Source organism: Anser anser, assembly GCF_964211835.1.
Source record: "Anser anser genome assembly, chromosome: 1".
Classification (NCBI taxonomy): Eukaryota; Metazoa; Chordata; class Aves; order Anseriformes; family Anatidae; genus Anser; species Anser anser.
Genome location: NC_139720.1, coordinates 6,301,688 through 6,320,757, shown reverse-complemented (window position 1 = coordinate 6,320,757; position 19,070 = coordinate 6,301,688). Strand labels below are relative to the sequence as shown.

General features: G+C 38.9%; 1 protein-coding gene across 17 annotated transcripts in view; it reads right to left on the bottom strand.

Moving 5' to 3' along the window:
• Window positions 1-19,070, bottom strand: part of CELF2 (CUGBP Elav-like family member 2) — a 568,240-nt gene that overhangs the window by 49,087 nt on the left and 500,083 nt on the right. For 16 of the 17 annotated variants that reach the window (XM_083819746.1, XM_083819754.1, XM_083819752.1 and 13 more), the window contains 3 exons: window positions 12,298-12,377; window positions 7,276-7,434; window positions 5,799-5,862 (listed from right to left, as the gene is read on the bottom strand). In XM_083819746.1, the coding sequence (XP_083675872.1) occupies window positions 5,799-5,862; window positions 7,276-7,434; window positions 12,298-12,377 (303 nt within the window). The remainder of the gene's footprint in view (window positions 1-5,798; window positions 5,863-7,275; window positions 7,435-12,297; window positions 12,378-19,070) is intronic. The other variant, XM_083819750.1, reaches the window with a different exon arrangement.

The following is a 19,070-nucleotide window of genomic DNA, read 5'->3' as shown; positions in this document are numbered from 1 at the left end:
AAATGGACAGGAGACTGTTACCTCCAATAAAATATGCTCTGCCCGTACCTTTAGAAAAGCTGCTTACCTCAACAGTGCTTAAGGTATCCTGACCATGTAGTGTGTGATTTAGGAAAGCCCTTAAAATAACTTTTAAGTCCACATTTGATCTGCCTTGATAATCACATTATTTAAGAGTACATGCTTAAATCCGACTGAAAGAACTACTAGTTGATTCACATAGGATTTCAGCCCATTTCCAAGCTACACAATCTCTTAACTCATTCCTGGCAAGCAAAGTGCTTTTCTCAATTGAAACTTTCCCACTCCTAGTGGGAGAGATTCATCTGGACTAACTTTGTGAGAATTAAAGTTACTTGTCCAGGCTATTGCTATAGTCAGGAAGGACAGAATGGGTGATTCATTCAACCTTAAACTAGGTAAGATTAACCCCAGCCCTTGGAAGGGTGACTTGCTACCTAGGAATGACTTCTCTTCATTGCCCTCTAGGGAGACTGGGTGTCTGATTTCCAAGCTGCTAAAGTTCAGTGAGATGACTTTCACCTGCAGAGGGGCCAAGGGAACAAAAAGCATCTCTTTCTTCTTTCATCATTTGTGGAAAGCCCAGCCAGAGCTACAGATCTTGTGCCCAGACCTGGCCAAACTCCATGTCATGTACTTTTACCATCTGAATAAGCACGTCTTGTAAGCCACCAGGCTTTGGTTTTCCTCTCAAGGTGCCTCTCCTTCTCCTGCGAGCAGGAGCTACGTGTGGACTGAGAACAGACTCACTTGCTTCAAATTCTGGCTGTCCAAAAAATGTTATAAATGGAATTGGTTAATTTATTATCTTAAAAAAAATGCAAATTGTATGGGTTAAATTAAGTAGGACTTTCTATGGAATTAGTGTTACAAAAGCTCAATGCTTTCAGTCCCTGAGGTCAACATTTTCAAAACTGGTAGTTATCTTTAAGAAACAGCTATTTCCCTTGAGCTGGAAAGAGTTTCTCACTGACCTTTACTTTTAATACGATATCCCTAAAGAGGTCATAGCAGGAGAAGCCCTCCTTCAGTATGGCTCTGCTGGAATGAAGCCACCACCGAGTCAGAGGATATAAAAGATCCTTGGGCCAATGCAGAAGTATAGAGCTTTTGTGCAGATGGCCCTGGCTTCCAACTGGTCCCTCCAGATCCACTGAGCCAATCCAACAATTAGAGGAAAATATTCAGAAAGCAGAACCTCGCAGAGTTTCTCTCACCCATCTGCTCCCACAGACTCTGCAACAGGAGGAAATCTGGCTTGGGTAGCAGAAGAAGGGTGAAATGAATTGAAAAGGACTCCGAATGGGCCAGAAGTTCAACTCAAAATGCAACCAAACTGTGAGAGAGTTTGGAATGGACTGGAACAAAAAAATACATTGGAAAAATATAAAAAGCCCCAGCTGTAGAGGGTTCAGAGGTCTGAAATCCAAAGCAAGAAAAGCCAAAAGCATGAATTCTTCTCCTGCATGACTTCAGGAAGTAAAATACACTGTCTGTCCACTGAAAAGAGTCCTTTTGTGTCTTTTATGAGTACTGTACATGTTTACATGTCTTGACTGGTCACGTATATAGAAATATTCCTGTATAAGCAAATATTTATTCCTGTCAAAACATTTCATATTAATAGGCAATAGAAAATCTTCATAGATAATATACTTTTGGGCATTTTATTTTTTTTTACAGCCACCCAGCAGAGTATAAAACCTCCCTAAACCTCCCTGTTTTTACTGTTGGTATAGTACTTTCCAGGTTCTTCTTTAACAGGCAGGTTGGCTTGAATAGCTTCCATTTTTTTTGGATCTGAGTCAAATTTAATGTAAATATTCAAATGACATCAATCACCTTTGAACTAAGCCTTCCATGCATTTTGTAAATTTGTATGTATTTGAGGAAGCAATCTTTTTTATTTATTTTTGCTTGAAATAGTTTTGCTAGTGCTGAATGTAGCTTGCATTGTCTTTTTACAATAAGACAATCAAATCACATAATGTAATTCGTCCACATTATTAGCCTTCCCCAAAGACAAAGCACGGGCTAGACACCGAAGCTTGAGAGACATGTGAGAGAAAACATTGCCTTCAAATTAGCATTAGCAGATACTGGAGGCAGGGAGGAAAAACTATGAAATATATGCTCAGTGATGGCATGTGCTTGCATGTTCCACAAAGAACAATAAAGCAGCATTTGGCAAGGTAGGGTTAGCTCCTGTAGTCAAGACGAGGGGATTATTATAATAACAAAGCAGCCCTGCAAACTCTGCCAACTTATTTTTACCAGTCTTGACATATTAAATTGTTTTTTTTTTTTTTCAGCTTGACTCCTGAAATAAAATGATTTTATGAAAATCTCATTTTTCAATAAAAATTAGAAAATCTAATCTGGGGAACTGAGTGTGGAACCCTAAGGCTTGGAAAGCTAAATGGCAAGCTACTACTTTTTGCCTCTCAAATCTAAATATCACAAATTGTAGTTAAGCCAGGTTCATGATTTACTTGGACTTCACACATGATTTATGAAAATAGGGCAAAGGCAACACTGAACATACAGTAGTGCCAGTGGGCTGCTACACCAAAAACAACATTCACTTCTGGAGCTCATGCTTTGTGTGTTTAATGTCTCTGTGCTAGTGAGTTCTTGAGACTAATCCCTGTGTTTCTTTGGATTGGATCCCCATCTTCCAAACAAACTCCAGTTCTCTTCAATTGAAAATACCTAAATGTGCCTTTCAATAAAACCAAAGAATCCCTGGTTTTGCCACATAAAATTTAACTAGTCTGAGGCATGGTATTAATGGAAAGGGAATTTAAAACTTCACACTGAAGACTAGTGTTTTTGCTCTGCTTGCAAAGAAAATTGCTTTGATTTAAGAAATAGTAACACAGAGGACTGCATAGTAAATCTTTTTTTTCACTTGCACAGCAGGCTGTGTGCTGTGTCCCTTCTGTTCTGTTCAGGGACACCATGAACTCTAGTAGTACAAATAAATACTTACAGATCTGGAGGTCCCCAGTTTTGGACAAGTGAATGAAACATCCTGATTTAGCAAACTGTGACTTCATTGGGACTTACTCACTGAAGAGGTGCTAGAGCCCTGGCATGGGCTAGGGCCCTGACATGTAAGTAAGAATGAAATCTCAACGGCTTCTGTGGCTTCTGATCAAACTTTTAGTGTCTGAATTCAGCGGTAAGCATACCCACTGACTTCAAAGACAAAAGTTTGACCCCTCAAACACACTGCACGTTTGAATAAATTCTTGCATGCAGAATCACCCAAGCATGCAGATGCTGTCATTGCTTATGTTGAGGAATGCCTAACCCTCCCCAGTAAATTCAGCACAAGAACAAGTACAAATATTTAACTGTAAACATATTTTTTTAGCTCAAAGAATGTGCAAGCTGTAATAATGGATCTTCTAAAGCACCTTACTCGATTTTGTCTAGACTTTAGTCTTCATCTTGACATGTTCTATTAATACGCAAGCCACATACAATATGAAAAATACATACTGGACTCATTTCATAAAATGAAATGTATACAGATTAAGTTAAAAAACTCTGGGCCTTTATGCTACTTTCTGGACTGTAGGGACAAACATTTAGGGATGGCTTCTGCAGGTAATGTGAGACCTTGCTGCAGACACAGGATCATTTTCTACTCCTTTCGTAAAACGTGACATACAAGTCTTTAATACAAGGTGCACAGCATAGCAGTACTGCAGATAAAGTCTGGGATAATTTATGATTTCTGAGGAGAGGACATGAACTCTTGGTCCTAATGATGAAATAGTGCTTAGTCTTTTGTGCTTTCATGTACAGCTTTAGCTTGGAGAGAAATTTAGTATCACTAATTTGACCTTCAACTTTAAGGTTGAAGAGTGGCATGCTTTGGCAAAAGAACGGAGTAAATTTAGAGCAGTTTTGATAACATGAATATAAGGTAAAAAAATATTTATTTTCCAGGAGAGGCAGTCAGTCAATAAATTATCCCTTATATGAGCCCATTAGGAATCTAATATTTTGTCAAGAAGTTATATCGCTCAAGTAAAAGCAATGCTGCTACGATTTCTTAAGATGATTTATTACTCTCAAGACCATATGATTTTCAGAGAATAAATCCCATCCTGGATTGAGAGCCCCTCCTCAAATTACTTGACTAAAATTCTTAGTTTCAACACGGTTTGAGACAAAGCTGAATCTACACTAACAGTGAGAAACAGGCAACAGAAAACTTCTAAGGTGCATATAATGCGATATATATCACATTATTTTTCCTCAGTGTCTCAATTCTTTCATTTTGCAGACCTAACCAAATATGAAAACATTAAACACAATCTCTGAGCTCAAAGCCACTTCCAAAACTGCCAAGTATAAAACTGTTACTGAACCGCTCTGTTCTGTTTATCATATTAAGATACATTTTTTTGATGAAAAAATGCTAGATTGCAAGTGTAACATAATAGAACCAGCAAGCACTGCCAGCAGGTCTGAGGAAGAGAGAATAATTCAGAGATATTGTCATCTGTAGGCCAATTTATATTGTCAGACAGCAGGTTCACATTAGTCTCTGATGTCACTGCAATAATGGCATAATATAACGATTGAGCAAAGAATACCTGTGGGGTATAGCTATACTGTGCGGTATATCTATACTTGTTAAAGTATTTCAGGATTCATTCAAAGCCAAACCAGAGAAGCAAAAGATCAGGATTAGAAGATAAGTGAGAAAATGCTGTTCATAAAGACTTCTGAATATTTTAGTCTTTGTTTTGTGATGATGAAGCAAGCACAATGTTGTATGCCATTGATTCAGTGGGTTCATGATTAAAATAAACTAATGTAGCAATTTGGGGGTTTTGTGTTTCCTTTTTTTTCCCCTCCTCTAACAAGAAAAAAGGCTTTTTAACAGTTTCTCGCGGCAGGCATAATGTGCATCTGTGCTCTGATTTACTGCACATGCTGCCTTCTCTAGCATCATGTTAAGTTAGGGTATCAGCATGGTAGGTCACACAGTGGGAGTGACCTTTTGCTAATCACTACACATCAGTTACTACTGGCACACAGCTCATTACTAAGAAACCCTCCAACTAGCTGGCTTTCAAATATGCTCACGCTTTGATTTTTTTTTCCTTTTCTTTCTTTCTTTTTTTTTCTTTCTTCCTTTCTTTTTCCCCCAGACTAAAGATTATACTTTTACATAAAAGCTTCTGTTGTGTAATTTTGTCAACTAGGGTTCCAAAGTCAAAAAGGCACACAGTTAATTTTCCACGATTATAAAAGGAGCCTGAAAATTCATACTAAAGGTAGGCCTGTAATCTTGGGTTTCATTAAAAAGGTCAGAACATTTTTACTCACCACCTATTATTAAAATGTTTGAGGGCTGCCATTAATTTGATTTTTCCGGACACAGAAATCTCACTGGAAATTAGAATGTAATCCTGCTGTTGCTTTACTGACACTTTTCATAGGGAAGGATACAGCTGCAGGGACTAAGAGCTCTCCTGCAATTTACAATTGGTTACTTTGGACAAATGGCAGGTGACTAATGCAAGACAAACTGTTTGCACAACCTGGGAGCAGTGGGTTTAATTTCAGTTTCTGAAAGAGGGGAGAAAGTGTTTCTATTGACGTTGAACTGCGAGCTGTCCCCTGCCAATACATCTGCCACATTTAATACACAACAACCCCCCAGCCGACAATGTGATTATTAGAGGTACAGAATTCAATAGCTTAAGAATACAAAACATAGCTGGAGCAAAATGAAATGCTTTTTAACTTACCGGCCATTTGCTGAATGCCGCTGAAGGCACCCAAGTTACTGGAGGAAGTTGCTTGCTGCAGAAGCTGCAAATTAACAACACAAAACAGCAATCTATCTGACATTAATGTAACAAATGAAGATAAAACTAAAATGAGCTATCATTTCACATTTGGAGTATTTATGCTTTCCTTTACATTTATATAGTCTCTTGCTTCTGTCTATTGTTGGAATGAACATCCCTAGAGTCAACGCTGTAAATCCATATTAATGTCTAATCTCTATTAAGAAACACACAGACACAAGGGAAACTCAATAACATTGCTGCTTTAAAACAATTAATCAATTTATTCTTTTTAACAACCAGGTGTTAAATCTATTTAAACCAACATAGCGTGACTAATTACAACCCTCTGTAGTCTAGTAGTTACTATAACTCATCTCTGTCAATCACGGTCCATTCTCCCCCACCCTCTTGAATTAATTTTTTTCTTTATTATCTATATGAATCAAGCACACAGATACTCATTAGACTGGTATTTGTATACAGCAATTTAGCCTACCTCAGTATTAATTAGCCTACCTCAATACTAATATATATTTTTAATTGCCAGGTAAATTGCTGTTTATCATTATATCACTGTACCAAAGCATTGTATGCATACAAATTATGTATTTATGCATATGCAGTACATATATGGATGCATCTATTTGTCTAGCTCAGAATCACCAGGAACTCCCCAAATTATCAAAAAGCTTCTCAACCAGTGCACGCAACTGCAGAGCCTCCCAAAACAGAGGCTCTCTCTCAGCTGTGCTGCAAAGGGAGACTTGGCAATCCAGGACCTAAGACACACGGCCATGCATTTCAGATTTCTCCAACAGGGGCAGCAGCTAGCACTTGTTTTTCATCTTACATACGGATCAAAGAAAATATCATTTTAAATTTATGAGAGACAAATTGCTTTCCTCTGCCATCTTCGCTTTCTGTAAAAGATAGTATGAATCACGCATGTTTAGCATTGATGGGACCATGCATTAAAGAAAAAGTAATTTCCAGATGAAAATATGTAAAATTAGAGGACTGAACCAGAACATCCAAGTTTAGAAGCCGCACCATATAAATACAGGCTGTACAGTGTTCAGATGCCTATCTGTCCTTCCCTAAAGAATAACTTAATTTTTATCCCTGCTATAAAAAACAGAATCTAACGTTCAAAAGAACAATAAAACTAATGGAATCAAATTTTATTTTGTAGCGTGAGTAAACTTTAAGTGCTTGCCTTGGACAGCAGTGACACATTGAAATGTTTATTCAAATTCTGTTCCTTGTTATTTATTTTTAGACCATGCAATAAACATGCAGAGTTTTTTTTAGAAGACATGCTACATGTCCCGGAGGACACAGCACGTTATTGAAGGGAGTTTACTTCAGCTAGTTTTCATGGTTCTAAAATAAATACAGCATTATATAGCCATCGCCTCTGAAATGAACTTACAGCTAGGTATTGTGGTGTGAGTCCTCCAAGACCTGTGAGGTTTCCCCAAGTGGCAGTATTGAGCTGTTGCATCTGCTGTGCCAACTGCTGCTGCAAACGCCGCTGCTCCTTGTCCTTTTGGGTGTCAGCAAACTTCACCACGATTGGCGAAGAGCAGCCCTGTGGTTAGACAGATCGGGAAACAGAGGAGTTAAATCACACCGAGTCAACCCTGCATCGTGAGCTCAGCCATGTCCCCTAGGGCCACCAGCGATGGCACGACCTGACCGTTCGCCCTCTCTTTGTGATTGGCATATGTAGGACTGCAAGGACTAAGATTTTCAGCTTCGTAGGAAAAGAGGCCACGGAGAATTATTGATTCCCTAGTTCTTTTTAAAAAAGCACCTTTCCTCAGGCTCTATTCTCCTTCCAGCTATCAAAACTGCTGCCAGAGACAGCGAGTGTACCAGTCCTCTTTAATTAAGCTTCACAGCTGATGAGATGGACATGATGCTTTGTCTGCAGTCTGTTTTCAAGGCATCGCCAACGGGAGAGGTGTCCAACCTCCCTGCTGCCAGGGACCACACAGCCAACACCGCCCTGCCACCATGGGCTGACTGTGCGGTCGTGCTCGGTGCAGCTGGCTCCTGTACCCTAAGTAAATAGGTCCAGATTTACTGCAGAGCCCATTATCAACGGGTCACTGGTCCTTTTCATATCAAGGACCTCGCGTGAGCACGAAGGGCGATGCTGCTTGGACAATTCACCCACCTGCGGTCTGCTCCCTGGCACGCTTTGTATCAAACACCCTTAAGATGTGAACAAAGGGCAGGACGCAGACCAAAAGCGACTAGTTCTGGTGATAGCAGCCCATTCCTGACTGACACCATTCTTTTATTTCTTATCTGATTCTCCTAGTGCTTCTATGAGCCTCTTGTTTAATGATATGGGAGGGCTGCAAGATGCCTTAGGAAATAGGGAGGTTTTAAGAAAGAACCAGAGATCTGGTCTGCAGTCTACTCCTCACCCATGTCTGAGGGACTCATGAGAAGAAGTAGGAGGTTGTGGACTAGGTGGACTGTCGAGGGAAGCTAAATGTACAACCTTGGACTCCAGGTGGGGTAGTCCTGGGCAAAGTTGCTGTGAGAATGAGACGTGAATGTGAATGATGTCTCCGCTACTTTTTTTCCCTGCTATCAAATGTTTTCACATTTTAACCTTTCAAGTCTTTTTTTTTTTTTCTCAAATCAAGGGAGCGAACTGCAATGATTCAGTTCTTCAAATTAACTCAAGCATTTGGTGAGTCACAGAACCTGCCAATCCATTCCACACTGTTTTCGAGCTACACAGGAGCCAATGAATAACTTCCCTCCACCACCTTGCTTTGTTATTCTAATTTCTTGTCTAACTTCAATCTGAACACAATGGTAGGAGTGAAAGATGACTCAAGTCCAAAAAACACAGCAGCATTTTAGCCAAAGTGTGTTGTGTAGGACGGGGTGCGGGGTTTTACTTAACCTCTGTCCGCTCTCACAACACTGTGAACATCTTGAGAAAAGTTCCTGTCCTCTACTATCTACAATGAGCAGCTGAGTACCTTTTCTTTGAAGAACCTCACACCAGGACAAATGATAAGAACATTCAAAATCAACAGATGAAATGATGAAATAAACCACAATAATAATATCTCTTTTATGAAGATCTCCCATCAACACTGTTCCTTTAGAATTATCTTAGAAAATCATCGCTTGCGATTTATTATTCCACCTCCAACTCCTTCCCTGCGTGTTTCATCGTAAAATTGTCTTTCACTGTTTCAGGGAGGAAGAAAGGAGATACATACCACTCCAGCAATCAAATAAAGATTATGAAGCAGTCATCTTGTTACACAATTACCTCTCTTCAGTGATTTTTATACTAATATTAAAAACAAGGCCCTTAAAAAAATAATAAAAAAAGGGATCTGGAGGTTGAAGGGTGTGAGAGAAAATTTTCTGGTTTAGCTAATAAAGAAGCAAGCTATTAAGTATTTAATATGAACTTTGGTAGCATTGGGCTAAAAACAACCAGAACTTACTGACTGCTACCTAGGTGTACAGGAGAATCAAATTTATTTCCAGAGAAATAGAAATGAATTTTAAAGGAAGAAATATTTTATGGCTATTTCAGTTCTCAGTTCAGCAGCTCAGAAGTCAACACTACAGCTGACATCATATTTATGAATGCTTAAATGTCAGTAAATTGTATAAAAACAATATCTCTGCAATTTATGAATCTATAATTCATTTTTTCACTGTCTGCTCTATATTTCATCACTTCATCATTTTTGAGAGAGCAAACATTTTGAAGACTGAAATTATATGTAGCAAGTGGCTCTATATGAGAAAAGGGTTATTGTTGCATCAAATTTACTCCATGATAACAAATTAGTGTCTTCCACTGGTGCTGCATTTGAATGTCCTAAACAAACAAACAAAACCCACAGAAATGAGAGAGAAGAGCAGAAACTCAGAGCAGCAATTATGTTTTAAAAATCAGTTGATTTAACCAGGTCACAAAGTCAGATGCAAAAAGTAGTAAAAGAATTCATTATTTTAGGAGATGTCTTCATCTGGACATTAACATCCCCGTTGTTCTTTCTTAGCCCACTTTGAAAATACATCTTGGTCAATGATGCGTGCCAAGAAACAGAAAATAATGAAGTCAGAAAAAAAATTCTGCAGTAATTGAGTTGAGATGTGATTGTGTAATACACATTCTCCCCCCAGCCCACTTCTTTTTTTCATTAAATGTGAAATAAATGTGTCCAGGGACCACTGTTTCAGGCTGAGAGTCAAGATTTAACACTACGTAACCTACGTTAACTTTTACCAGGAGAGCACTGGCAAAAGAAAGCAAAATTGTTTTGCTTAAAGAATGACTTCTGCTTTATGCTTTTGCATTTTCTATCTTGAGAGGAATGTCCCAGTACATACACAATGTGCACCTCCTCTCCTTATTCAATGGCTTGGCATCTGCACCCCGCACCCCATTTAGTGCCATTTTCTTCTCAACATCTTGTGTTGCCTTCATATTTTTCTTTGTGGTGGCAAGACAGTAGGTACAGACTCTGTTCAGTCCATCACCCATGGAGGCGGAGGGTGTACTGCTTCTCTCCAACAAGGGACTCTCAGCCTGAGCTCAACTGGCACAAAGACCCAGATGTTCAAAGTGCAAAATGTTTTGCCTTGCCAATTTGGGGATCTCACTGATGATGACTCTAAAGATGTTGAGATTCAAGAGTAACTATTCTACAGAACTAAAGTCAACAGGAGTATCGTATCAAAATGCAGCCTCACTTGGAGTATGGCATTTAACAGAAGAACGGGAGAATTTGTCTGGGATGTATTATCTCTTTAATGTTAACATCTTCTGAGGCAGAGCTGTGTAAAATTCATTTTGCTAGACAGAAAAATACATTAAAACACATAGAAAAATAGAGGTAAAACACAATATTACCAAAAAAAACATTTTTTTTTTTTTACCTGGAATCAAACCCAGCAAAATATATAGATCTGAATTAATGGAGCAGTGCATGGCAGACAAATTACTACGAGTATTATTTCAAAGACTCAAAGTGGCAGTTTTTTCACAATATAATGTCAGACTACATATATTGTATAGCATCAGCTTTCTAGTGAAGATAATTTCAATTATTCTCATCTCATTGGCAGATTCTCATCTAAAACTGTTTAGAGTCTAAAAATGCATTGCACTGAAAAAAAACCACATTGATTATAAAATAAGCTCAACCAAATTCAAACGTGATGTTTGGAAAGACAATAGCTTTGCAATGCCAGTATCATTACTTGTAGAATACGGGAAACAGTTAGCGACATTTTCATGCATTGCCTTCTTTTTTCTTTTTTTCTTTTTTTTTTTCCTTCTCCTCCTCTCTCCACCCTCCCACCCCTGCTCTCCCCCCTTGGCTCGTTACACAAAGCAGCTCAACGACATGACGCAATAATGATTGTTTAGCACCCAGCATGCTGTGGGAGACTAGAGCATTGCAAAGGAAAGTCACTGAGAAAAATCGAAAGGTCCTGGTGGAAAAAATAAATAAAAAGAAACAAGTGCACATAACATCAATGCCACCTCTGAGAAAAATCATCACTACACGAAGATACAGTATACATAATACAGTATAACATGCACTCTCCAATGATAAGCTAGAAGATCCAGAGTAAGTAAAGACTTAATACTTGTGCGGTTTTTTGTGCAAAATTCTGAAAGACCATGACAAAAATCACAGACTGACAAAAGTTTGAGATTGCCAGACAAGCTGTGGCATTCGATCACCACTCCAATGACCGGATCGTTAGCCTGCAGCTATATTCACATTAAGTGAACAGGTTTAAAGTTTTGTGTTGCTCATCATTATAAAATACGAGGCCGTAGAGGCAGTGTGGGAGGAGACAGAGCCCCTTGCTTGTGAGGGGCCAGCCACGACGGTGCTCTGCAGGAAGCTTCGGTATGCTCTGTCATCATTACCATTTTTATTGGCTATATGAAGGAGAAATTATATTAACTTAAAAAGAGATTCTATTTGCAGAAAAACACATGCACTAGTAACTCAGCGTGGCCACATTAAATCTCTTGAGCTTTTTCTCAGAGCAGCGCAAACCAGAACACTTAAAAATCTATTTAAAGGAAACTAAGAATTTTTTGGGGGGGAGGTAAGGGGGTGTTAATATTAAAGGTAATTTACTCATTAGATATACTCTGAGTATGAGTAAGGAGTGGTATTCACAGCATTTTTATTTTCTGCTGAATGCCACTGAAAACAGGATAAAGAGCCGTGGTTGGATACCACACGGCAACCTTATTGTGCATTTCCAGGTCATTAAGGAAAATAAGCTTGACACGGAGAGGCAGAGTGAGTTGGTAAAAAGTTTAAATCTGTGATTGTCATGTGTCTGATCTGGTCCAGGAGAGCATGGCTTTACCATTCGCAATCATTTGCACAAAGAAAACAAAGAAAGGGCAAATGATACAGTACTGTACCTCCATGGTCTGAGACTGGTGCATGGCTTTGATTGCATTCTGTGCCATTGCCCTTGTAGAAAATGTGACAAACGCACAGCCTGTGGGAACAAGGGGACAGGGAGCAGGAAAGACAAAAAACAACAAGACAAAAGGGTTGGACGCTTGTTAAACCAACACAGTCTACGAGAACGGCCACAAGACGACACTGTTCTCAGTAGTACATAAAAATAAACAACTTCTCTAGTTTATTTATTGACAGTGCTGACTTGCTAATCTGACCATAGATGAAAGAAAAAAAATTAGGTGGGGATGGGTGAGGAGAAAGGGTTTCTTTCTTTAATTTGTTTTTTCTTTTCTTTGTTCTTTTTGTTTTGTTTTGTTTTCGTTTTGTTCTTTAGCCACAGGGTTTGAAATAAGTAAGGCTTTTATGCAGAGTTTGGATTGCGTAGTTTAGTCTCTTCAGGCCATGCATTAATAGTTGCTTGCTATGGCTTTTGTGTAGGTACATTTTGGATAGTGAATAAAGAACTGGCGTCACCAGCAGCTGAACTGAGAATTTAAAGGAGTCCATAATGTCACTTACATATTTCTGTGATGTGCCAAGAACAACCATACAAATAGGGATGAGAAAAACTCCACTGCATACTCTGCAACTAAGTGTGGAAAGACTCAGACAAAATTCAGTAATGTAGGTGGAATCTCAACATTTAAGAAAATAACATACTTAAAATAAAAATCTCTATTTTCTTGTTTCTCAGAGTCCTAGGTACATGTATAATTCTTTGATCTATGAAAGCTACCACCAACTCGAACAATTCTGAAGCTATGTGCATGAATAACTAAAAAATCACTTTTCTCGCTTTATAGCCTTTTAAATCATAATGAAAAGCCAGTAGGCGAATGCCTGGGCTATTTTTCCACCCTTTTACTGCTGTCAGTCATACCTATACTAGGCATGGTACAGGTCAACTTTCTTAGTGCATGACTCACTGCCCTTTTGACTAATAAAAACACTGCCTTCTGAGATTTACATTTTATTCTTCATGCACCCTTGGGCATCTTAAAGAAAAAGACTGTGAAATTAATGCAGATTCAGGCTGATTTTGTAATAATACCATGGCACACTAAAAGCTTAGCTAAAGCAACACAGACTTATTTCACTTGTGATCTCTAATGACTTTAAAAGTGCATTGATTTTCAGCTCCCTTAGCCTTGCACAGTTTGAACTTAGGTTTCAGAGAATAATTTAGTGTTCCACTCAATTTCCTCAAAACATTATTATTATTACTACTTAAAAGATTTCCAAATGAAGCAAATCTAAGCACTGAGAGGCTAAAGCATATTGTCATTTTAGAGCTAATGCATGAAAGCTACATTCTGGCATCAAAAATATTATATTGTTGCCCCTGTGGCCAATGGGCAAAATAAACCATTTTGCAATCCAACAAGCAACAGATTGTTCGGTTTATGTAAATCAATTAGAGGCATAAAATACCTTTTCTTTTTGCTCCGTGTGTACCTGGTGAGATTATCAAGTCAAGACTGTATTCACATTTTAATCAAACAACAGTAAGAGAAAGCAATGCCTGATCATTACCCAAAAGCACTACATCTAGTCATGAAAATAAAGTCAATGCATTTTTGCATCATGCGGTAGTTTTTTCTCTTTAATGTAAAGGCCCTTGGTACAAGAAAACCTAAGCTGGCTTACGAACCTCTGGCTGATGGGTCACCATTATAAAATCAGAAGTCAGGATCCTTTTATGCAAACTTCACGGCAGTGTCATGACACATTATATATTTCTCAGGTAATGTAAGAACTGATGATGTCTTACTGCTGTTTAGACACACTACATGTTGCTATACTACTGCTATTCAGCATCAATGTCCTGTCAAAGAAAATGATGTAACGAACAGCTTTCTGTACAGCATTCTAGACCAAATGTGCAGTAGAAGGGTAAATAAACTACAGTACCTCTGCTAGCTTCCATGTTGCTGCTGTGCATTAAAATTAAAGAGGCCCAAATTTACCATCAAAGTAATCTCTTTTAAAAAAAAACTCATTTCTGTTATTATCATTAACAGAGGAAATAACACGGAGGATTTTCATTTCTTGTCTTGATAATTCATAAGGGGATGAGCACAAATAGAGATATACTGGAGGGCAGGCAAGAAACCCCATAGAGCCTTGAATAATATTGTTCATAATGGTCAAGAAACTGCTTCATTCAATTCTTTCGCTCTCATTATCCAGGAGTGTGTACCATAGTGACAATTACTGAATGGAGGTTTAGAATGCATAAGAAGCATGTAAAATGTCAACAAAAATCAGTAAGACACAGTTTATGCATTTATCACAATTTCTACCCAGCAGTACTGCTGTAAGTAACTTACTGAGAGATGTTGCAATTAGCAGGTCTCAAAAGAAATGTGAATCAGCAGAGAAATAAAGCTGTACTCCTCTCAAGATAAAGCAGACTCACTCTTCCCTCCCTTAAGCTTTTTCTCTTTCTAACCACAAAGCTCAGCTGTTGGGGACTTTGCTACAGCAAAACCTCCCTCCTCATTGCCCAGCCCAAATTCATTTGCTTGGATCCCATTTTCCTTTGTTGTGGAGTGAAAAGACTTCCGTAGCAGATCTCTGCAAAGTGCTGTATAGCAAGCTACCTATTTAAAAGAAACTTGTTCTCTGGGCAAGGGGAATGCTTGATGAATGAGGTTATGCGGCTTGAATATGAGCATTTGGAAACAGCATTCCATGGAGAAGACAGGACTGCATTTTAATTGAGGTTTGCCAGCCAGAGGCTACAAGGTTAGGTCCCCTTGTTATCTCTGGTCAGCAAGCCATTTCCCACCGATGGACTGCCCATTTGCACAGCAAATACCTAATTTGCCTAAATAATCATGGTAAAAATTCACTAGACAACTTCATTTCTAAATTACTTGATAACCTAGACTTTCAGTTGTTACCATCAAGCACCCCAATTAGATGCTAGATAATTAAACCACCTTTCCAGACTAAAAGCTACATGCATTCATATTTAAAGGCAATTTTTTCAGCTATCAAACTTGGACACATGCTCAGTATTTGTATATGTTATGCATGCACATGTATTTTATTATGTATGAAACATGGGATCCTATATATTTTATTATGTGTGAAACTTGGGATCCTTTCCTTTTATGTCACACTGGAGAGAAGCTAAACCTAGATAACAGGATTCAGTCCACTTCATCGCCAGACTTGCACGTATAAGTTAGGTATTGAGAAAAGTTGTTCTTCTGAGATACTTGTATTTTCTGCCTCAGGTGACAGCAGCACCTTTAATTTTCTATATGGGGAACATATACACTTTAGGAGGATGTTTTCCTTGGGCATCTAGAATTTCATCAAAAGTCGGTGTCTGAGCACACTGGGTTTTACTTGTTAAAGCTAGATGAGTTCTGGCAGCCCTGAACCATCCTATACTCATCCTGGTTTCTGACGCGTTGGGAAAATGCTCTCTTTTCAGTATACTCCACTCTATATCTCATGGATATAGGTGGTCTTTTGGGAACATGCCAGTAGCTTTAGGATTGTAAATCACAATTATAACAGGACAAGACTAATCAGATTTCATGCCTCGTAGTGCAAGGAAACAAGAAAGATTTCCATGGCCTCTCACCTCATCATATGAAACTCTGCATTACTTGTAGTGCCATGGGCCAAGCTCTTCTGCACCAACAGCTACAAGCAAACTGTTTCTGTTCTACCATACCAAGTTCTGATACTTCAATTACTGCCCTGTTACTGGAGCTACGGAGCTCAGATTGGGAGCAAAAACCCAGAGAAGGCATATTTCTATAGCTAATGTATTGAAATTACTTCCTTTTATATCTATCTATCTATCTATCTATCTATCTATCTATAGATATATATAAATCTTTTGTAAATATGACTAATCTAAAAGTCACCTTGCAATTATTTATCACCTCTGGTTTCAAAACGTCAGGGATTACTAACAGGAGCAAAAGGGGATGGAGAAAAGAAGGCTGAGAGTTTTGGTTCTTTCTCTAAGGCTGCCTTCTCACCCCCTACAAGAGATAGGTTGACTAGGGAAAGATTTCACCAAATAATTTCCTGCTACAGGCAGAATTGAAGGAGGGCACCCAGCTCCAGCACAGAGATTTTGAAGCATGTTATTGCATCTGCCATCTCAGCTAACGTAACGTCCAAACTCACAGGTTGGTCTTCTTTCCCCCCTAGAACTGAAAGAGAATTTTGAAAAGGCTGCAAAGTTAGAAAAGCTTCCTCCTTGAACCATGCCACCCCATAACTAGGGCTCGCTGCTCGAATTAATCTGAAATATTTGAAGATGCTCAGCGCTGCCCCATTTCAGTTCCTGCTTCACTCGGTTCTTCTCATCTCAGGCTTTCATACGCTGTTTTGAAATGTTCAGTTGGCAGTTCATGCACAGAGTAACATAACATCAATACCAGCGAGCTGCCAGTGAAGTAGAACATTTTTAACCACAGAAGCCTCAAGGTAAGGGGTCTGATTTCATATCTACACATGAAACCTCCCAGATAAAACCACCATTGTCTACCAGAGGTTTAAAACCCCCAGATCTTCACTGAAGACAAAGGGAGATGCAAAACCCCTAGACATTTTGGAATCAGGCCTAGAGTTAAAAATGGGAGTTTAAAAAACACGCCTTTAAAGTTCTGGAGTTGAAAGAAGGGCAGATGTAATCCATTAAAAACAAAACAAAACAAAACAAAACAAAACAAAAAAACAACAACCATACAGCGACCCCTCCAACACAGAAGGCGGCTCAGGAGATTTTCCAAGGCATCCAAGCAATCGCAGTATTATGCATGGAGGCTGCGCAGCTGGTGGTGTAATGGTTGTGCTACAGCTTCCCAGTTTACCGTAATTGAGATTTTTCTTCACTTTCTGTGAAGAAACAATAGTGAAAAGCTGCAAAAATACTCTTGCAAGAGGCATTTGGGATCCTCTGAGATGAAAGTCTCTATTTAAGGAAAAGATAAGGCTCAAGTAAAAAGCTATGGAAATTAAGTGTGATAAAAATAAGTCCTAGCTGTGCTAAAATATTTCTAGCTGAGATTGCAAAGTAGACTTTCCCTTTTCTACACTGTGATACTATAGCATAGTCTGCAGGGAAGACCAGCCTGGGAGACAGCTTTCTAGTAAAAAAAGATCACACAAAAATATGTCTTAGTGGGTCACACACGTTTCAGCTCCAAATGAAGACATCCAATAGTTTACTGTACAGACATTGGGTCATTAACTAGTGCTGAGGATATACAATGGCAGGTCTGGGAACAAGTGCAACAACTCTGCCCAAAGTCAAGTCTGTTGAAGAAGTCACAGTAAAGCTCTTTAGTTTATGCATGTCAGGCACATAAAGCCAACAACAGGCACATCGTGAACGTGCCTTATCCCTTTGGCTTTACTGACTTTTCTCGACTGTTGACCAGATGACGAATTCTAGATAAATCCATGGTTTCCTCGCAGTGTTTCTAATTGGGCAGTCCATTAACCACCCGGCAAAGTACAGACTTCAGTAACTGGAATTTATGCAACCAAACGGGTTCCAAAGACCACATTCTCTACCGGTGCCTCGATGACCCTCCTGCTGGCATAAAAACTCGTGTGTATTATTTCATTTCAGGCCTCCCTCTGAGCAGGGATTGCTGACAAGGTGCAGAAATGGAAACTGAGATATAGAGTTGCTGGCCTGGCCACAGGCCAGTTGAGACACTGGTCACTTGATGTGTTCGCTCCTTCACACCTTTGGAAACGTTTCACCAGGGGAAGAAGAAAATTAAATGTGCCACAATGACTGGGAAAATTAAAAAGTTACCATATTACAGTAAAAGAAATAAGGTAGGAAGGTGCTTCTGAAGAGCAAGAAAAAACACTGAACTTCCCCTGTGCTTGTTTCTCATCACTTACTGATGCAGAGGTCAAAAGGTGGCCCCTAATCCAGGCTGCTCCCATGGTGGCACTTCACCTTACTTGAGCTCAGAAAGGAGCAGTAATACCCATAAGGAAAAACAACCAGACATAAAGGCATAAAACATCCTCACCTACTCTACACTGCAAATAATTACGATGCAAATGCTAATTGTCTCTTATTCATTCATCAAGAAAACCCCCAAATCTGAAAGTCATGAATGGATTTTCATGGAATTAAATTGCCTGACCGTGGTATAACTCTCCATGCCATTTCTAACCTGCTTTTAAAGCAAACAAAGAAAAAAATATTCCTGTAACCAATGTGTCTAGAAATGTGCACTTGTCCCATGTGTCTGGTGATATTTTGTTAAAAAAAACACAACACACAATCAGGAGCCTGGAAGGCGTAGGAATACATATTTGGAGCTTTTCCCCAATTTCCGTGGTACATCCAATTGTCTGTACATGTTATTAGCAGGTTTTCTTCAGAGCACGCTATTAACCCAGTCGAGTTGTTTCTGGTATCTCTTATATAAATCTGCACTTAGCAATACAGCCAAATAATTTGTTGCGTGGTGTTCCTGTGATAAGGATAAGAGGATTTTTTTTATCATCGTTATGGATGGTAATAATTCCTAGAGTGATACAGAGATATTGATCTACTGGTCTAAAAAAAAGCATCTTATAAAGCTAGAGGAGCATTGCTATCCTTGTTTTAAGGAAGGGGATAATACATGATGAAAAAATCAACTCACCTACAGACATATAGCACATTAGTAGCCCAGCTACAAATCAAACTTGGTTATTTCTGGCTAGTTTTGCACAGTCC